The sequence below is a fragment of the Saimiri boliviensis genome, chromosome 4, assembly GCF_048565385.1.
Source record: "Saimiri boliviensis isolate mSaiBol1 chromosome 4, mSaiBol1.pri, whole genome shotgun sequence".
Lineage (NCBI taxonomy): Eukaryota > Metazoa > Chordata > Mammalia > Primates > Cebidae > Saimiri > Saimiri boliviensis.
The window spans coordinates 91,890,223-91,905,635 of record NC_133452.1 but is presented as its reverse complement, the minus strand read 5'-3'; the positions used below and the strand labels follow the sequence as shown (position 1 = coordinate 91,905,635).

Genomic DNA, 15,413 nt, shown 5'->3' with positions numbered 1-15,413 from the left:
AAAGTGTCCAACTAAAACAATCACTTACCTTGATAAACCATGAGTCATGATATTGTCCTCAAGTGGTGTATTCAATACCAAGTAGTGTTTCACTGTATCGTAAGTGGTTAAATCTGGCAATAGAAAAAAGAAAGTTTAAATATTTATCAGTCAGTAGTGAATGTCTTTTCTGTCAAGAATATGCTAGGCTTCGGGAAGGAATGTGTACCAGGATGAAAGCTACTATTCTTTTTCTCAAAGGAAACAGAACTACAGATAGAGGGAGAGGAAAAGAAGAGACAAAAAGTCAAATGTATCATTTAGACTCCTGAATCTAGCTGTGCCTAAAGTCAGTTCAACCCCTGGCCCTTTTGGTATTTGAGTAATTTTTGGTATTTGGTAAATTACTTTTTTAGCCAAAGTTGAATTGAGATCTGTCATTTATAAACAAAAGATCCTGACCATTATTCTACATTAAGCCTTTTATACATTTTCAAGACAGGGTCTCTCTGTGTCACCCAGGCTTGAGTGCAGTGACGCAATCTTGGGTCACTGCAACCTCTGCCTCCTGGGCTCAAGTGATTCTTGTGCCTCAGCCTCCCAAGTAACTGGGGTTACAGGTGTGCATCCAGCTAATTTTTAAATATTTTTGTAGAGATGGGGTTTTACTGTGTTTCCCAAGCTAGTCTCAAACTCCTGAGCTCAAGAGATCCGCTCTCCTCCGCCTCCCAAAGTGCTGGGAATAAAGACGTGAGCCCTACGCCTGGCTCTTTTATACGTTTTTCCAATGACAATGAAGAGCTATGGAAGGTTTTTAAACAAGAGAATGACATCACAGTGCTGGAGTTATATAAAGTTTACCCGCACTAAAATATAGGGAAGTAAGCTGTAATGAGACAAGAATGGATAGGTACATTTGATTAGAATGGGGGAAAGAGCCATAGACAAAATGAACAAAAATCTTTGCTCTCTGTTGTGGGACGAGACAATAAAATAAACTACATGGTGTTTCACATGCACTTGCTCTTGAAGTAATTGCCCTGAAGACAAAGAAGGCAAGGAAAGGTGACAGAGAGTACCAGAGGGTAGAGAGGAATAGTTTCTATTAATTTTAAATAGGGTAATCAGGCAAGACCTCTTGAAAAGCTGACATTTGAAAAGAGACCAAAAGAAAGCATGAGAAAACAAATCTGTAGATAGCTAAAAGAAATTGTCCCAGGCAAAAATATGGTCCTTTTTTTTTATTGCATTTTAGGTTTTGGGGTACATGTGAAGAACATGTAAGATTGTTGCATAGGTACACACATGGGAGTGTGGTTTGCTGTCTTCCTCCCCATCACCTGTATCTGGTATTTCTCCCCATGTTATCCTTCCCCAACTCCCCATCCCCCTCTGTCCCTCCCCATTTCCCCCCCACAGACCCCAGTGTGTGATGCTCCCCTCCCTGTGTCCATGTGTTGTCACTGTTCAACACCCGCTTATGAGTGAGAACACGCGGTGTTTGATTTTCTGTTCTTGTGTCAGTTTGCTGAGAATGATGGTTTCCAGGTTCATCCATGTATGTTTTCTAACCCTGAGTCGCGAGTCAGCTTGTGGTGCTAGAGGAATGGTCAGAAGACTGGGCCAGCAGCAACAGAATATGCAAAAAGTAGCAGAGTCTAGATGACGGAGAGCATAGAAGCCAAGGGAGCTTTTGAGCAGAGGAGTGACTGCCCAAGGTTACTATTTAGAACATAATAGAATTGTTATTCTATTAAAAGTATACTGTAGGAAAACAAGGCAGATTAGGTAAGAGGCTATTGCAGTAATCCTGGTAAGAGATGATGAATTGAATAAATGAGTTGTGGAGCCCTGGTCAGATTCTGGATAAATTTTGAAGGTAGAATCAACATAATTAGCCAGCAGACCAAATATGGAATGGGAGAAAATCAAAGACAACTGCAAGGTTTTGAGTGTGAACAATTTAAAGGACAGAGGTGCTATTTATAGGGATGGTGAAGATGAAGACAGACAGTTTTAAATTTTTAACAATAAGATAATAGCAAAGATAAACTTGATATAATCAGTTTCAAAGGCGTAGTGGGGCAAAAGGGGAATGCAGTAGATTTGCAAAGACCAGTTATGAGGCCTCTGTAGTGGTCCAGTATGAGGGGATAAATAATACTTGAACAACAGAATGGCTCCAGGGATGGAGAAGTGTATTCGTCTGAGATATATCTGGAAGATAGGATGACAGGATTTGGTGACTGCTTGGATAAAAGAAACGGAGCAAATGAAAGAGAAAAGCCAAAAATCATGGCTAGGTTTCTGCTTGTACAGCTGAAAGGGTGGTGATATATTTTTGAGATAAGGAAAAATGTAGAAAGAATTGGTATAATAAAGGAGTTTGGTTTGGACACGTTCAGAGCAATGTGCTTAAGATATCCAAATGAAGATACTGAGTAAATAGCTGGAACTTGGAAGAGAAATCTTGGCTGTAATAGATTTTGAGCCAATGAATGAAGAAACTACAAACATAAAGATTTTCTGAAAATCAAAAATCCACAAATATTATACAGTAGACATAGATGGATTCAATTAGCAAAACTGAAAACAGACTTACTTCCTTTGATGTTTAAGTGCTATATTACTGGAACCCTCAAAAATGCTATTTATATATGTCTTAGAATCATATAATTGGTCTTAGGATTATTTTATTGATTAATTTATTCTTCAAATGTTTATTGACTATGAGGGTCTGGGAAAATAAAGATGAATAAAACACCATCCTTGCCTTCAAAAGGCTTATAATATGGTGGAAGATACAGGCATATAGTAGGAGGCAATGAAAAGAGACACAAGCAATAATGGCTATAGAAACACACAAAAGAGCATAAAATACAACATGGCAGGGGGAAGGGATTGCGGTAGGTTTGCAATCCTTTCTTGGTGAAGAAGACACCTTAGCTGAATATTAAAGGACCTCTAGAAGAAAACTAGGAGAAGAGGGAAGAGGACATAATATATAGCGCTGAAGAATAGTAGTATGTGCAGGCAGTGGAATCTTTCAGCTCATTAGTGTACCACTCTTTGCAAGAGATCAATGACTTGCTTAGTTCTCTGAAGGCACAGGCCAGATGTTGCAGATCTTCTATGTCACAGTCCAACATTTCCACTTTATTTTGTGGGTGGTTAGAAGCCAGATATAAGTTTTAAGGACAGCAATAATGTGTTCATATTTGTGTTTCAGCTAAATCACTGTGAATACCAGGTACAATTTGAGGATGGAGGAGGAGGCGAGTTAGATGGCTGTGACAGTGGTCCAGCTGAGAGGTTTTGAAGGCTGGTGGTGTAGAAATGGTCATTTTAAGGATACTAAAGTAGTAGGTGTTGGAGGGAGAAAACATTTAAGAAATATTTTGGGAGACAGAAGAAACTGGTAAGTAAATATGAGAAGTAAGGGGTAGGGATGAGTTAAGAGACCATTCAGGTTTCCAGCCTGGGGTGTCAGACTGCATAAAAATGGATTATTTAGGAATAGGAGCAGGATTACCACGGGAAAGATTTGGACAGTCTGGATATAATAACTCTCAGAAAGTTGCATATACTGGCTTTAATCCTAAAGGAAGGTCTGGACTGGAGAGGAGACCTTAGAAATAATTTGGCTTTGTCCCCTTATTGTCACAATTTGCCTATTTTAGTAAATCCTTTCCATACATCACTGTAGAATAAAGCAAAAATGTTCTGTGGAAAATATTCAGTTATGACCTAGAGCATCTATAAAGCTGGTCAACAATATATGGTCACCAATATATTATAAATAAAAATAAATATAAATTTTCATTCCCCTGATTTAAGTGCTTATAATTATTAAGGCAATTAGAACTTTTCAGAATTCAATAAAGTTTCCATTACCTCCCATGTTCACCAGTGCTGCTCTTTGTATATTGGGTACCCAGCCTGCCCAAAGCCCACGTATTCCTCCTTCAGCTAGGATTTTTGCAAATGCATGATGTACACCACGAAATCTAAAGAGAATAATAATATGTGAAAACCCCATGTATTCCTGTGTATGAAATGCAATTTGATAAACTTCACTTACAGCTCTTATAATCTGGAGTAAAAAACATCCAAATATAATTTTTCCAGAAATATTAGAAATTGATGTAATCTACATAAGTCTAAGTTCCAGATAAACATCATAATCCTTTAGAAAAAAGGCCAACTTTGATATGAACATTTTTAATGGAAATCTTTATAAACGGTGTCATCCTCTTCTCAGATTATTAAACAGATAAAAATACTTTTCTTGATCTTTTATATTATCAGCGCACACAATAATTAGAAGAGAAAACCAATGGTTGTCAGACTTCTGGATTAATTTTACTGGTGATAGAGGGGACCTGCAAAGTTTGAGAGTTCATCAAATAATAACATTAACAATTAATCTCATAAAAAATGATAGACTAAAAAGTAGGCAGGACAATTTCATAAGAGTTCTTAAAATGGAACAATTTTAGCTTTAAGAAAATTCAGTAGACTATCTTTATTTTGCTCATTTCTCTATAGAGAGACAAAGAATGGTGCTGAAGAAGTGTAAACCAAATATGGAAACCTCTGTCATAAAAATTAGTCTGGGCTTTATACAGTCAGAAAAACCTGCAGTCAAATGCCACCTTTACCACTTACCAGCCTGTGTGGCTTTTACTCAGGCATCACACTCTCTGAATCAAAAAGATAACATCACATATTTATTGGACACACATAATTGCCATTACGCTACATGAGAAGTTACGATCAGGAATGATGATCACTGTAACTAAAGTTTATGGAGCACTTACTAAGTGCCAAGCATTTAATATACATGAGATGCATTTTAATACTGAAAACTCTGAGGTATATAATATGATTCTAATTTATATTTGAAGAAACCAAGGCTTGAAAATGGATAAGGATCTTGACTATGATTACAAAGCTAAAATGTGGTAAAGACTGGCTTTGAATCCCAGGCTCTCTGATCTCAATATTCATGTAATTTACTGTAGTATATAGACCTGTTCCCTACTAGAGAATAATATAAATAATTTTATTATGAAAATATACTACATTAGGTACATTCAAACCTAAAAATTTCCAACAGTAAGAACAAAGGGGGAAAAAAACTGGGGGATCAGTTAAAATCTCAGATATTTCTGGATCCCAATAACTAGTTTTCTCCTCCTATCCAACAAGGCAGCGTGACTTCTCCCGGTTACTTAGTCATTAAAGTTGTTATAAGATGATCAGCTGGGCCCTAGGGTTCTATAAACTACTTGGTTAAGTCACAGTGGTACCCTTTTCTCCTGTGTTGTGCATGTTCTCTCCATGTTGAAAGCTAAAGGGGACCGTGGGCCGCAGCAGCCCAGTCTCCTTTTCCACTAAGTCAGCTACATGAAGAGAGGGGCAGAGAGCAGTGGTCAGTGGTGAAGATGGCCCCAAATGCTTTGTCTCTGGCTCAGTTGCAGACCTGGAGTGTTAGAAGGAGCAGCTCAAGCCATCCTGTACTTCCCCTTTTTTTCTGGGAAAGGTCTATCTATCTGTATGATTTTGTCTCTTTCCCAGGTAAACTAAGTGGTATTTTAATAAACTGTTGAACATTAAGCCCTTGGAAGAAAGGTGAATTTTAATAATATAGTGTAATGCAGTAGGAGGATTTTATATCCCCAAAGGCATAACTTAAAAATTCCTTTAAATGAGTGTAAAAGAGGGCTTCAAGATGAAGGAGCAATGAGATTCAATAAGAAAGCTGGAAAAATGTGCAACATCAACCTTGCTACTTTCTTCAGGATAAAGGGAAAGAACGCAAGGTTTTTCACACTGATGAGCATGTTAACCATCATGACAGCCTTTTGAGGGAGTTTATAAAGATGAAAACACAAGAGACCAGAAATGTTAAGTGACTTCCACAATACCAAGCCACAGTGGCAAAACTGAGACTCACACAAGGGCAAATTTTAACAATCAAACTGTTTATGTTAACCTGCAGTAGGGGACAAGTCTAGCCTTGGCTGGGAAAAGCAGCAAAGAACACTGCAGACACATATTTGTCTGTTATAGAACATGTACACTTCCTAGTGCAAAGAAAAGATCCAGCTTAGTTTTCCTCTTAATGAACTCCAAATAAAAAAAAAAAGTCAGAAGTAACACCTTTACTGCGTATTGAATGATAATTCCATGAGGTACATGTTAAAAATATGATGGCGGCCAAGGGAAAAAGAGAGGTATTAGTTAATTGGAGAACTTACCGCAACGGTTTTCCTTCCAGTTTCCTTTTTCCTTCCATTTGCATCTGAACCTTCACTAGGTCAGTTGGATTGGCTAAAAACTGGCCAATAACACCAGCCATCATCCCTCCAATGACTGATTTCCTAATTGTAGAAGTAAATTCTTTTTAAAGTTGCCATTAATTTTACTCATTTTATAGTGAACCAATACTGAGCTGGTACAGGGCTTAGGTAAGAGATTCCAGATCAAGTAAAGGATATACCCAAGTAAGTCACAGAGGAAAGTTAACAAACTATTTACTGATGGGAGGTTAAAGGAGTACAAGAAGTTAAAATTTCAAGCCTTATATGGCCTGAAATCCAAAGGAAAGAGCAGTTCCTTCAAAGATATACACATTTGAATTGATAATTTAATTGTAGTTTAATTCCAACTACAGGGGAATAAAAACTGCATAGATGTAATCAGCCTAACCAAGTCTAGACTCCAGTCACCTTTAACCCAGATTATTGCTGTAGTCTCTTGGGGAAAATAAGTATTCACTTTCCTTTTTACTTTAAAGTAATTCGAAAAGCTATAAATGGGTATAAAAGAAAAAAAGGTCCTTCTGACCCTTATGCCCAGCTCCCCTTCACTGAAGCAATCACAATTCCTATTTTATTATATCCCTTGCCAAAGATAGTAACAAATTGACTGAATACTCATGTCAGGCACTATTTTAAGCACTTAAAAATACCATTTAGTTCTCGTCAACCCTCATGACAGTACTGTCATTCTCTCTGTCAGATGAGGAAACTGAAGCAGAGCAGTTGAATGACAGCTCAAATCACACAACTAACAGTGGGGCGGCCAAGATGTGAATCCAGACAGCCTGGATGTACAGCCCACAGTTGTAAACACTAAGTTATGGCTGACAGTTTGTGCATACACAAGCATATCTGTATAAATGTTCCTTTGTAAAAGCTCTAACATCGAATGTGAAGTGGCACGGTGTTCTGCACTGTTTTTTTAACAGCATATCTTAAAGGATATCCCTGTCAGATCATATAGAACAGCCTCAATCTTCTTAATAGTTTGATAGTGTTTCATTTTATGGCTATTTAACTAGCATAACTTTAAGAAATTTGAACATTTACATAACATTTGCTAGAGCCTGTCAAATTGTTTTACATAGAACTTTTATCAACTTGGACTTCTACCAACAACCTATGAAAAGGCCTGTTTCTCCACACAATGATGAGCACAGTACATTATCATATTTTTTCTTTTTGTATATCTTATAACCACTCTTTTCTCTGTATTTTTCACGTAATTCTAATTGTTTATTCATCTGACTCTTTCTGTAAGCTGAATGATGGCAGGACTATTTCTTTTTCATTACTATAGCCTCAGCATTAAGATTGGCATACCATAATTATCCAATAAATACCTCCTGACTTAATGAATTGCTCTGATTGGGTCAAAAGGACATTAAACCCACCCTGAAAGTTCTTCTGCTGTAATATTTCCTTTGAATTGTTTACTTAAACCTTTCCCTTCTGGAAGAAATTCCAAAATGTAAGGACTATTAATATTCTATTTCATAATTAACTCTGGGAAAGCAATTTATATAGCTTAGTACATTAGAATTTTTCAAAAACAGGATGAAGAAATGTTGCCTGAAAGATGAAACTCTACATATTGCCCTTTCTTTTAGTTGTGACTTAGATTTTTTTAACAGTAAGAGATTTTATAGGCTTCTTTACATGTTAGTCATATGAAACCTACCCATGCTTTCAGTAGCTGTGTTATACAATAAATATATCACGACTTACTGAACTAATTCCAAATCGATAGCTATTTAAATTTAAAAAATGTGCTATCATCAGTACTGCTACAGTCAATATCTTTGTGTGTGTTTGTGTCTGTCTTAATGCATATCTAGAAGCATTTCTGAATGATTATAATCATAAAGAAGGAGCTGGGTTAAAGGGTTACACATTTAAAACTGTTAACAAATAATTTATGCTTTAAAAAGACTAGTAACTTGTATTTCCACTAACAGCTTAAAGTTTGTTTTAATTAATTCCCCTGATTATTGGAGAGTTTGAACATTTTTATGTTTAATGAACACATGCACTTCTTTTGTGAACTGCCTATTGATATCCTATCCTGATTTTTCTACTGTGTTCTCTCTCTTGCTCTGCTGCTGGAGTGCACTAGTGCAATTTCAGCTCACTGCAACTTGCACCTCCCGGGTTCAAGTGATTCTACTGCCTCAGCCTTATGTGTAGCTGGGATAAAAGCCCCCCCCCCCCAACACCTGGCTAATTTTTTGTATATTTAGTAGAGACAGGGTTTCACCATGTTGGCCAGGCTGGTCTCAAACTCCTGACCTCAGGTGATCTGCCTGCCTTGGCCTCCCAAAATGCTGGGATTACAGGCATAAGACACTGTGCCTGGCCTTTGTTTTCTATATTTCTATTTATTTGTAGGAGTTCTATGTATATTATTTATAGTAACCTATTTTTTTCAGTTTCTGTTAAATAATATAAACTTATATTCATCCTCTCACCTAATCCTACAAAAACACTTGATGGTTGATATTACTTCTATAGCTGCAAAAACTGAAGGTAACGCAGTTTGTTTGGGTTATACAGTAGTAGAGCAGGAATTTGAGCCCATCCTTGTCTGACTCTAAAGCCAAGAGTTCTTTATAAAAAGAGGAATAACAAGGTACTCTATAAGAACATTTCAACATTCAAATATTAAATATCTCTCTCTATATAATTTATATATGTATGTACATGTATGTCTGTATACCATGTGCAGTAAATGCTCAATTATCAGGACTCATATTGTAATTATTTATTATTTTAAGTCCACAACTTAAGGCAATTTGGGTACAAATGTACAATTTTACATAAACCTAATAAACATTAAGGAATTTGGAGAAACAGCGTATTATTTTCAAAACAAAACTTACCAAAGGGGATAATGCTCATCTTCACTTTTGCCAAACACAACCTCTCGGAGATGTTCATATGTAACCATTCGACCTCCAGAGTACACTATGTAAAAAAGACCATTAAAAAGGTAACTTTGGCTTTATGTGTCTGTCTGCGTATGTCTGTATAAAATAAGAGGACATTCTGACATGGCCTAGTCAATCTCTCTAGCTGTGTCTTTCTCTTGTGAGTGCCACTGTGGAAGCAGAGCAGAAAAATGTTCTAACTGGCATAGTTTGAACCATCTTCTTTCAAGAGTGACTAAGGCCCACAGAGCTAGTTAGGTAGCCTTAGTTAGGTAGCCTGTTGCATTTACACTGTAGCCAGAGTTGGATTAGGCAATGAACTCTGTTCTCTTTCAGAGTAACCTGGTCTTAGATTATGAGACAGAGACTAATGAGATTTGGAACTGTAATAAAGATACATTAATTTTCAAATTATATGAAATATTTAAGTTCTGTGTTTAAAGTTTCTTAAGTGGAGAAGTGGGGCTGATGTTTCTGATACATGAGGTTCTTGATGCTTCCCCAAATGGGGCATGCTCTTTTCAGGCTCAGCCCTTCCCACACACTGTCTGATCTTTCTAGAATGAATTCTTTCTTCTGTGCTTTACATCTCCTTGTCTTTCAAGACTCAACTCAAAGAACATGTTTTTCAGAAAGTGCTCTCTGACTTTTTTTTTTTATCATATCGATTAGAAATTAACTTTTCTTGCTTATCTTTCCATCAGACTCTGAGCTTTTCAACTTACCCCAGATGCCCTAGTACATACCTTGGTACACAGCAGGGATTTTCATTAAATAAAGATACATAATTTCACTGAAGAATTTATTAATGCAATATTTCAGCCAAGTACAAACATATGAAATTATCTTAGCTGTAAAACAATACAATGAACAACAAACTACAAATGAAATGAAATGAAACTCAAAACAATAATGGGATGCAATGGAGAAAATATTTGCTTAAATAGAAAACAAAAGTTAAAATGAACACATGGTATTTGTATAGAGAGCCTTTTTTGATATTTTAGAAACTTTGATGAAATATTTTAAGATACTCAAAAATACACAACTTTTAAAAACAGTAACAGTCTCTGCACATAATTCTAGGTGGTTTTTGATGATACACTCTTAATTTACTCATCTGGAGAACTGAATCTTTAAACATATTAAGCCAACAAATATTAGAAATTAGATCCGAGCATTTTTCTGATCAAGGATCCTTTCATGCTTCAGGAAACATTAGGAGGAGAAAAATGTCATACCTATCCTACCTCCTTTGAAGCCAACTTTATATTCTCCTGTATACAAGCTAAAAAGTCAAGTCCTCCTCTTGTAAGTGCCACTGTGGAAGCAGAGCAGAAAAATGTTCTAACTGGCATAGTTTCAACCATCTTCTTTTAAAAATGACTAAGGCCCACAGAGCTGGTTAGGTGGCCTTCAACTGGGGCAAAAATCACCTGTATTGCATTTCCACTACAGCCAGGGTTGGATTAGGCAGTGAATTCTGTTCTCTTTCAGAGTAGTCTGGTCTTAGATTATGAGACAGAGACTCATGAGATTTGGCACTGTAATAAATATATGTTAATTTTCAAAAAATATGAAAAATTTAAATTCTGTGTTTAAAGTTTCTTAAGTGGAGAAAATGATAACAGCTATTCATTTTTTTCTTTCTTAAACCTATACAAATTTTTATTAAGAAAATTTTCAAACATGAAGAGAAAGTAATATATAACTACCTCTATCTCTATCATTGAGATTTATCAACTGCTAACATTTTTGCCATATTTGCTTCATTTTCTAATTTTTAAAATTTATTTTTATTTATTTATTTGAGACAGTTTCATTCTTCTCATACAGGCTGGAGTGTAATGGCACGATCTTGGCTGACCGCTACCTCTGCCTCATGGGTTCAGGCAATTCTCCTGCCTCAGCCTCCTGAGTAGCTGGGATTACAGGCATGCACCACCATGCCTGGCTAATTTTTGTATTTTTAGTAGAGATGGGGTTTCACCATGCTGGTCAGGCTATTTTTGAACTCCTGACCTCAGGTAATCCACCTCCCCCGGCCTCCCATGGTGCTGGGATTAAAGGAATGAGCCACTGCACCCGGCCGAATTTAATTTTTTTAGGATGCGGTCTTGTTTTCTTGCCCAAGTGGAAGTGCAGTGGCAGGATCAAAGCTCACTGCCACCTTGAATTCCTGGGTTCAAGCTGTTTCACCAACTCAGCCTCCTGAGTAGTGAGGACTATAGTCATGCACCACCATGCCTGGCTAATTTTCTTACTCTTTGTAGAGACAGGGTCTTGCAATCTTGCTCAGGCTATTCTCGAACTCCTGGGCTCAAGCAATTATCCCGCCTCGGCTTTCAAAGTGCTGGGATTATAGGCATAAGCCACCATACCTAGCCTGCTTCATTGTTTTTCGCTTAATTAAATATTTTAAAGTGCTTTACAGACACCATGATAGTTCATCCCTAAATACGTCAGTATGTGTTTCTAAAAATTTAGGACAGTAACTTCTTAATAATTGGCAGTTTTTTTTCTTTTTTTTTTCTTTTTTTTTTTTTTTCTGTTCTTCAGAGACTATATGTGTTCAGACTGGGCGTGGTGGCTCACCGCCTGTAAACCCAGCACTTTGGAAGGCCGAAGCGGGTGGATCACCTGAGTTCAGGAGTTTGACACCAGCCTGACTAATATGGTGAAACCTTGTCTCTACTAAAAATACAAAAATTAGCTGGGTATGGTGGTGTACCTGTAGTCCTGGGTACTCAGGAGGCTGAGGCAGGAGAATCGCTTGAACCCGGGAGGTGGAGGTTGCAATGAGCTCAGATTGCGCCACTGCACTCTAGCCTGAGCAACAGAGCGAAAATCAGTCTAAAAAAAAAAAAAAAAAAAAAGACTCTTTATGTTGTATGTGTTCAGTTATCACATCAGTAGGAGAAAAAAAATCTTACTTGTTTTGGATAAACAGAAAAGCACAGGAGACAAACACAGAACTCATAACAAACTTACCAGCTAGAATCAAGATAAATACCTACGTGTCTGTAAATGGCGGGTGTCACTCCTTGCCAAAGCTTTAGAAAGCCTTCCTCTTGAATGATCCCTAGGGCTGTGCGCACCATTCCCCTATAGGGGGCAGATTCTCTTGCACCGTCTCCCAACCGAGCAAGAGCTGCTTCTCCTTGCATTTGGAGTCGAGTTTTTGTGAGATCCAGGGGAAAGGTTGCTAGCAAAAACACAAATGCAGGGAAAAACCCACAACATTCAGAGAAACAAAAATCTAAAATCATAGGACTAATATTTTCCCTCTTGGGTTCTCAAATTTTAGAATATAGCAGAATCAACTAGGGAGATTATTAAAATTACAAATTTCCTAGCCCTGGGCCCATGGATTCTATTCCAGTAGGCTGAAGAGAGTTTAGAAGCTTGATTCTCACACAGTCTTAATTTAAGACTGTGTCTTAAATTTAAAAATCCCTACACAAGAGCATCCCAGATCACTGGCAATAAATAAATACATTACTTAATTAAAAATGACAAGACTTGGGTTCTTTCTATTCAGAAATTTCATTTTAAAATCTATGTTAGTCCTTAACTTTTGCTTCCCAATGGTAAATAATTTAAAGTATCCATATTCTGTAGCATCCTCTTGACTGCAGCCATGATTATTTAAGATCTGGTATAACTTTAGAATACTGCACTATATATCCTTAAGTACTATAATAAATGCTAGATGAAGCTGAATTCTATAATTTAATGGATGGCGTTCACATGCAGATGGCTCACTGACCTGATGATTGAGATACAGAAGATGTAATGGAGTTTATAATATCGTCTTGTATATGCAAGGGTCGCAAGCTCAATATTCTTTCAATTAAAGCATATGTGGAATTATTTTTCCAGTACTAAATTAGATGCATGGCCTACTCATGGCCTCCTTATAAGTACTAACTGTATTTGGAAATTTTTTTTTGTTTTAAATTTTAAATTAGAGATAGACCTTTTACCTTAATACAGTAAAGCTAAATGGGCTGCATATGGAAGATAAGGCTCCTAACCTTATACAGAAAATGTCCTGAATAATTAACGACATTCAGACAAGTTCATGAACATTACTTATATAAGACTTTTTCAATGACTGCCACCTGACACAAAACCTTAGTATACCTTTTCCAAGAGAAAACAATGTGGGGAAGGGAAGTGAATATTAAATTTTACCACTGGTTTCTGGAAAAGTTAGTATCTTGCTGACAGTTTCCCTAGAACAGAAGTAGCTTGCATGTACAGACTTCAAGCAATGTTTTATTGACATATGAAACCTGAAAAGTCTTAAGAAATAGGACTCTCTGTATTACAGAGATTGTGTCTTTTAAAATAAGTTTTGTTTTCTTGCTGGTTTCTTAAATGATGCTTCAGGTTCCTGAAGTGGTTTGTACTTAAAACCATCCCACATTTTGATTCCCGTTCACCCTCCCCACACAATTCTCTGTGAATTTTTAACAGGGAATAGTCCTGTATAAAAGCCATTGAGTCACAGAGGGACACATCAGTTAAAAATAAAACCTGGAACTATCATTCAAAAATTTGCTTTTAGATCTTTTTAAGTTGATGAATTTTATTTCGGTAAAAACAATGAAAAGTAAAAATTCTCCATCATTTTCAAAGGGAGAGACATTAAAAAATAAGAGGGGCTAAAAGGCAAAAATGGAAGAGCACAAAACAACAGATCACGGCTGGCTGTGCTAGAATTAAAAAATAAACTCTTCAAAAATAGGACCAACTAACATTTACAAATGAATACACATCAGAGCTGTTCTTTTTATTTTTTTGTAACAGGCAAGAAAATGTAAGGGTAATCTTAAACTGTTAAGGCTTCACAGGAAACACATGGGTATGCTACTCACAAAATCCTTGGAATAAACGCTACTTGCTCATTCAAGGACATCATCATTTCACTCTAGATGGCCTCTTAAAGTTTTTTCTGACTCATTTAGGCAGATGTAACTGCTTTTCTATGCTTTTATGATACTTAATGGTATCTTCATTATAGCAAGTACCACATTATAATTTTCTTTTTCTGTATGTCGCCCCAGCAGCCTGTAAGAAGGTCAGAACTGGGTTTTTTCAAATATATATGCACAGTCCCTTGTATTGTAGGAATTATAAAAATGTCGCAACTGGGACAGAGGAAGAAAGCCAATTCAAGGGTGTCCTGTCTTGAATTTAGCAATCGTATATTGACTTCTCAGAATTCTGCAAGGTAAACAATGTAGATGAATTACACTTAAAGAGGTCAAGTAACCTGCGGATGCTAAGTCCATGCTCTGTGAGTGGCAAGTTAATAACGGAAGTCTCACAAGATAGGTCCACAACTTCGACCCACAAGATAATGACAGTGTGGCTGTGTAAGACTATAAACCACAGAGATTATCTCAGTAAGTATGGAAAATGGATTACGTTTTTTAAAAGGTCATCCTCATGGAAAGGAAAATAATTCCTACAGAAGAATGATAGCTCGCGAAGCTTCCCAAAGTACACATTCAAGCACCACAGCACATGCCTAAGGCAGGCATTAGACAAGATTAGAAGCCAAAGGCCATGGAGACCTCAATCTCTCCTCCTCCCACCGAGGGTCTGGCCTCCACCATCACCTCCGCCAGGCGAGCGTGGAAGGGGCGACCTCTAGGATGCACACGGCCGGGCGCGAAGCCGCCCGCGCTCCCTCCCCCAGCGCGGCGCGCGCCACTGGCCCGGGAGGCCCAGGCGTGGGCAGCCGGGTACCTAGCTCGGCCACGGTAGCCGCGCAGCCAGACAGTAGGAACTTGCTCGTTCGGGGCCATCTCTGAGCCAGCGGCAAAAGCCTCTCCTCCTCCTCCGGGACGGACATTCAGCAGCAGGGCAGGACGATAACGCACCCCTTCTCGCAGCTGCACCGCGCCACGGCGCCGCCTCCCTGCCAGGGCGGTCCCTTTTCAACCGGCTAGTGGCCGGGGGAGGACCATGTCCCACGTTCCGCTCGGCCTGGCGGACCCGCAGCCTTCCTACCAGTCCCAGGCTGGAGTGGTCCAGTTGCCCCCTGCACCCCAGAATAGAAAAACAGAGGAGCCCAGGAGGTTACTGGGCAATGTAGTCCGCCAGGCACCGCGACGTCTCTGATTGGCCGGCCGCCGCGCTCCGCTGCGGCTCCGCCCCCTCCCCGGTT

General features: G+C 38.1%; 1 protein-coding gene across 4 annotated transcripts in view; it reads right to left on the bottom strand.

Moving 5' to 3' along the window:
• SLC25A27 (solute carrier family 25 member 27) overlaps positions 1 to 15,348 on the bottom strand; it is a 24,280-nt gene extending 8,932 nt beyond the window's left edge. For all 4 annotated transcript variants that reach the window (XR_012517268.1, XM_003923076.3, XM_003923077.3 and 1 more), the window contains exons 1-6: positions 14,993 to 15,348; positions 12,246 to 12,437; positions 9,185 to 9,269; positions 6,243 to 6,365; positions 3,874 to 3,986; positions 29 to 113 (exon numbers count right to left, since the gene is read on the bottom strand). Coding sequence is in view for 3 of the 4 variants with exons in the window: in XM_003923076.3 (XP_003923125.1) it covers positions 29 to 113; positions 3,874 to 3,986; positions 6,243 to 6,365; positions 9,185 to 9,269; positions 12,246 to 12,437; positions 14,993 to 15,098 (704 nt within the window). In the remaining variant the exon portion in view is untranslated. The remainder of the gene's footprint in view (positions 1 to 28; positions 114 to 3,873; positions 3,987 to 6,242; positions 6,366 to 9,184; positions 9,270 to 12,245; positions 12,438 to 14,992) is intronic.
• Between the last annotated feature and the right edge of the window lie 65 nt (positions 15,349 to 15,413).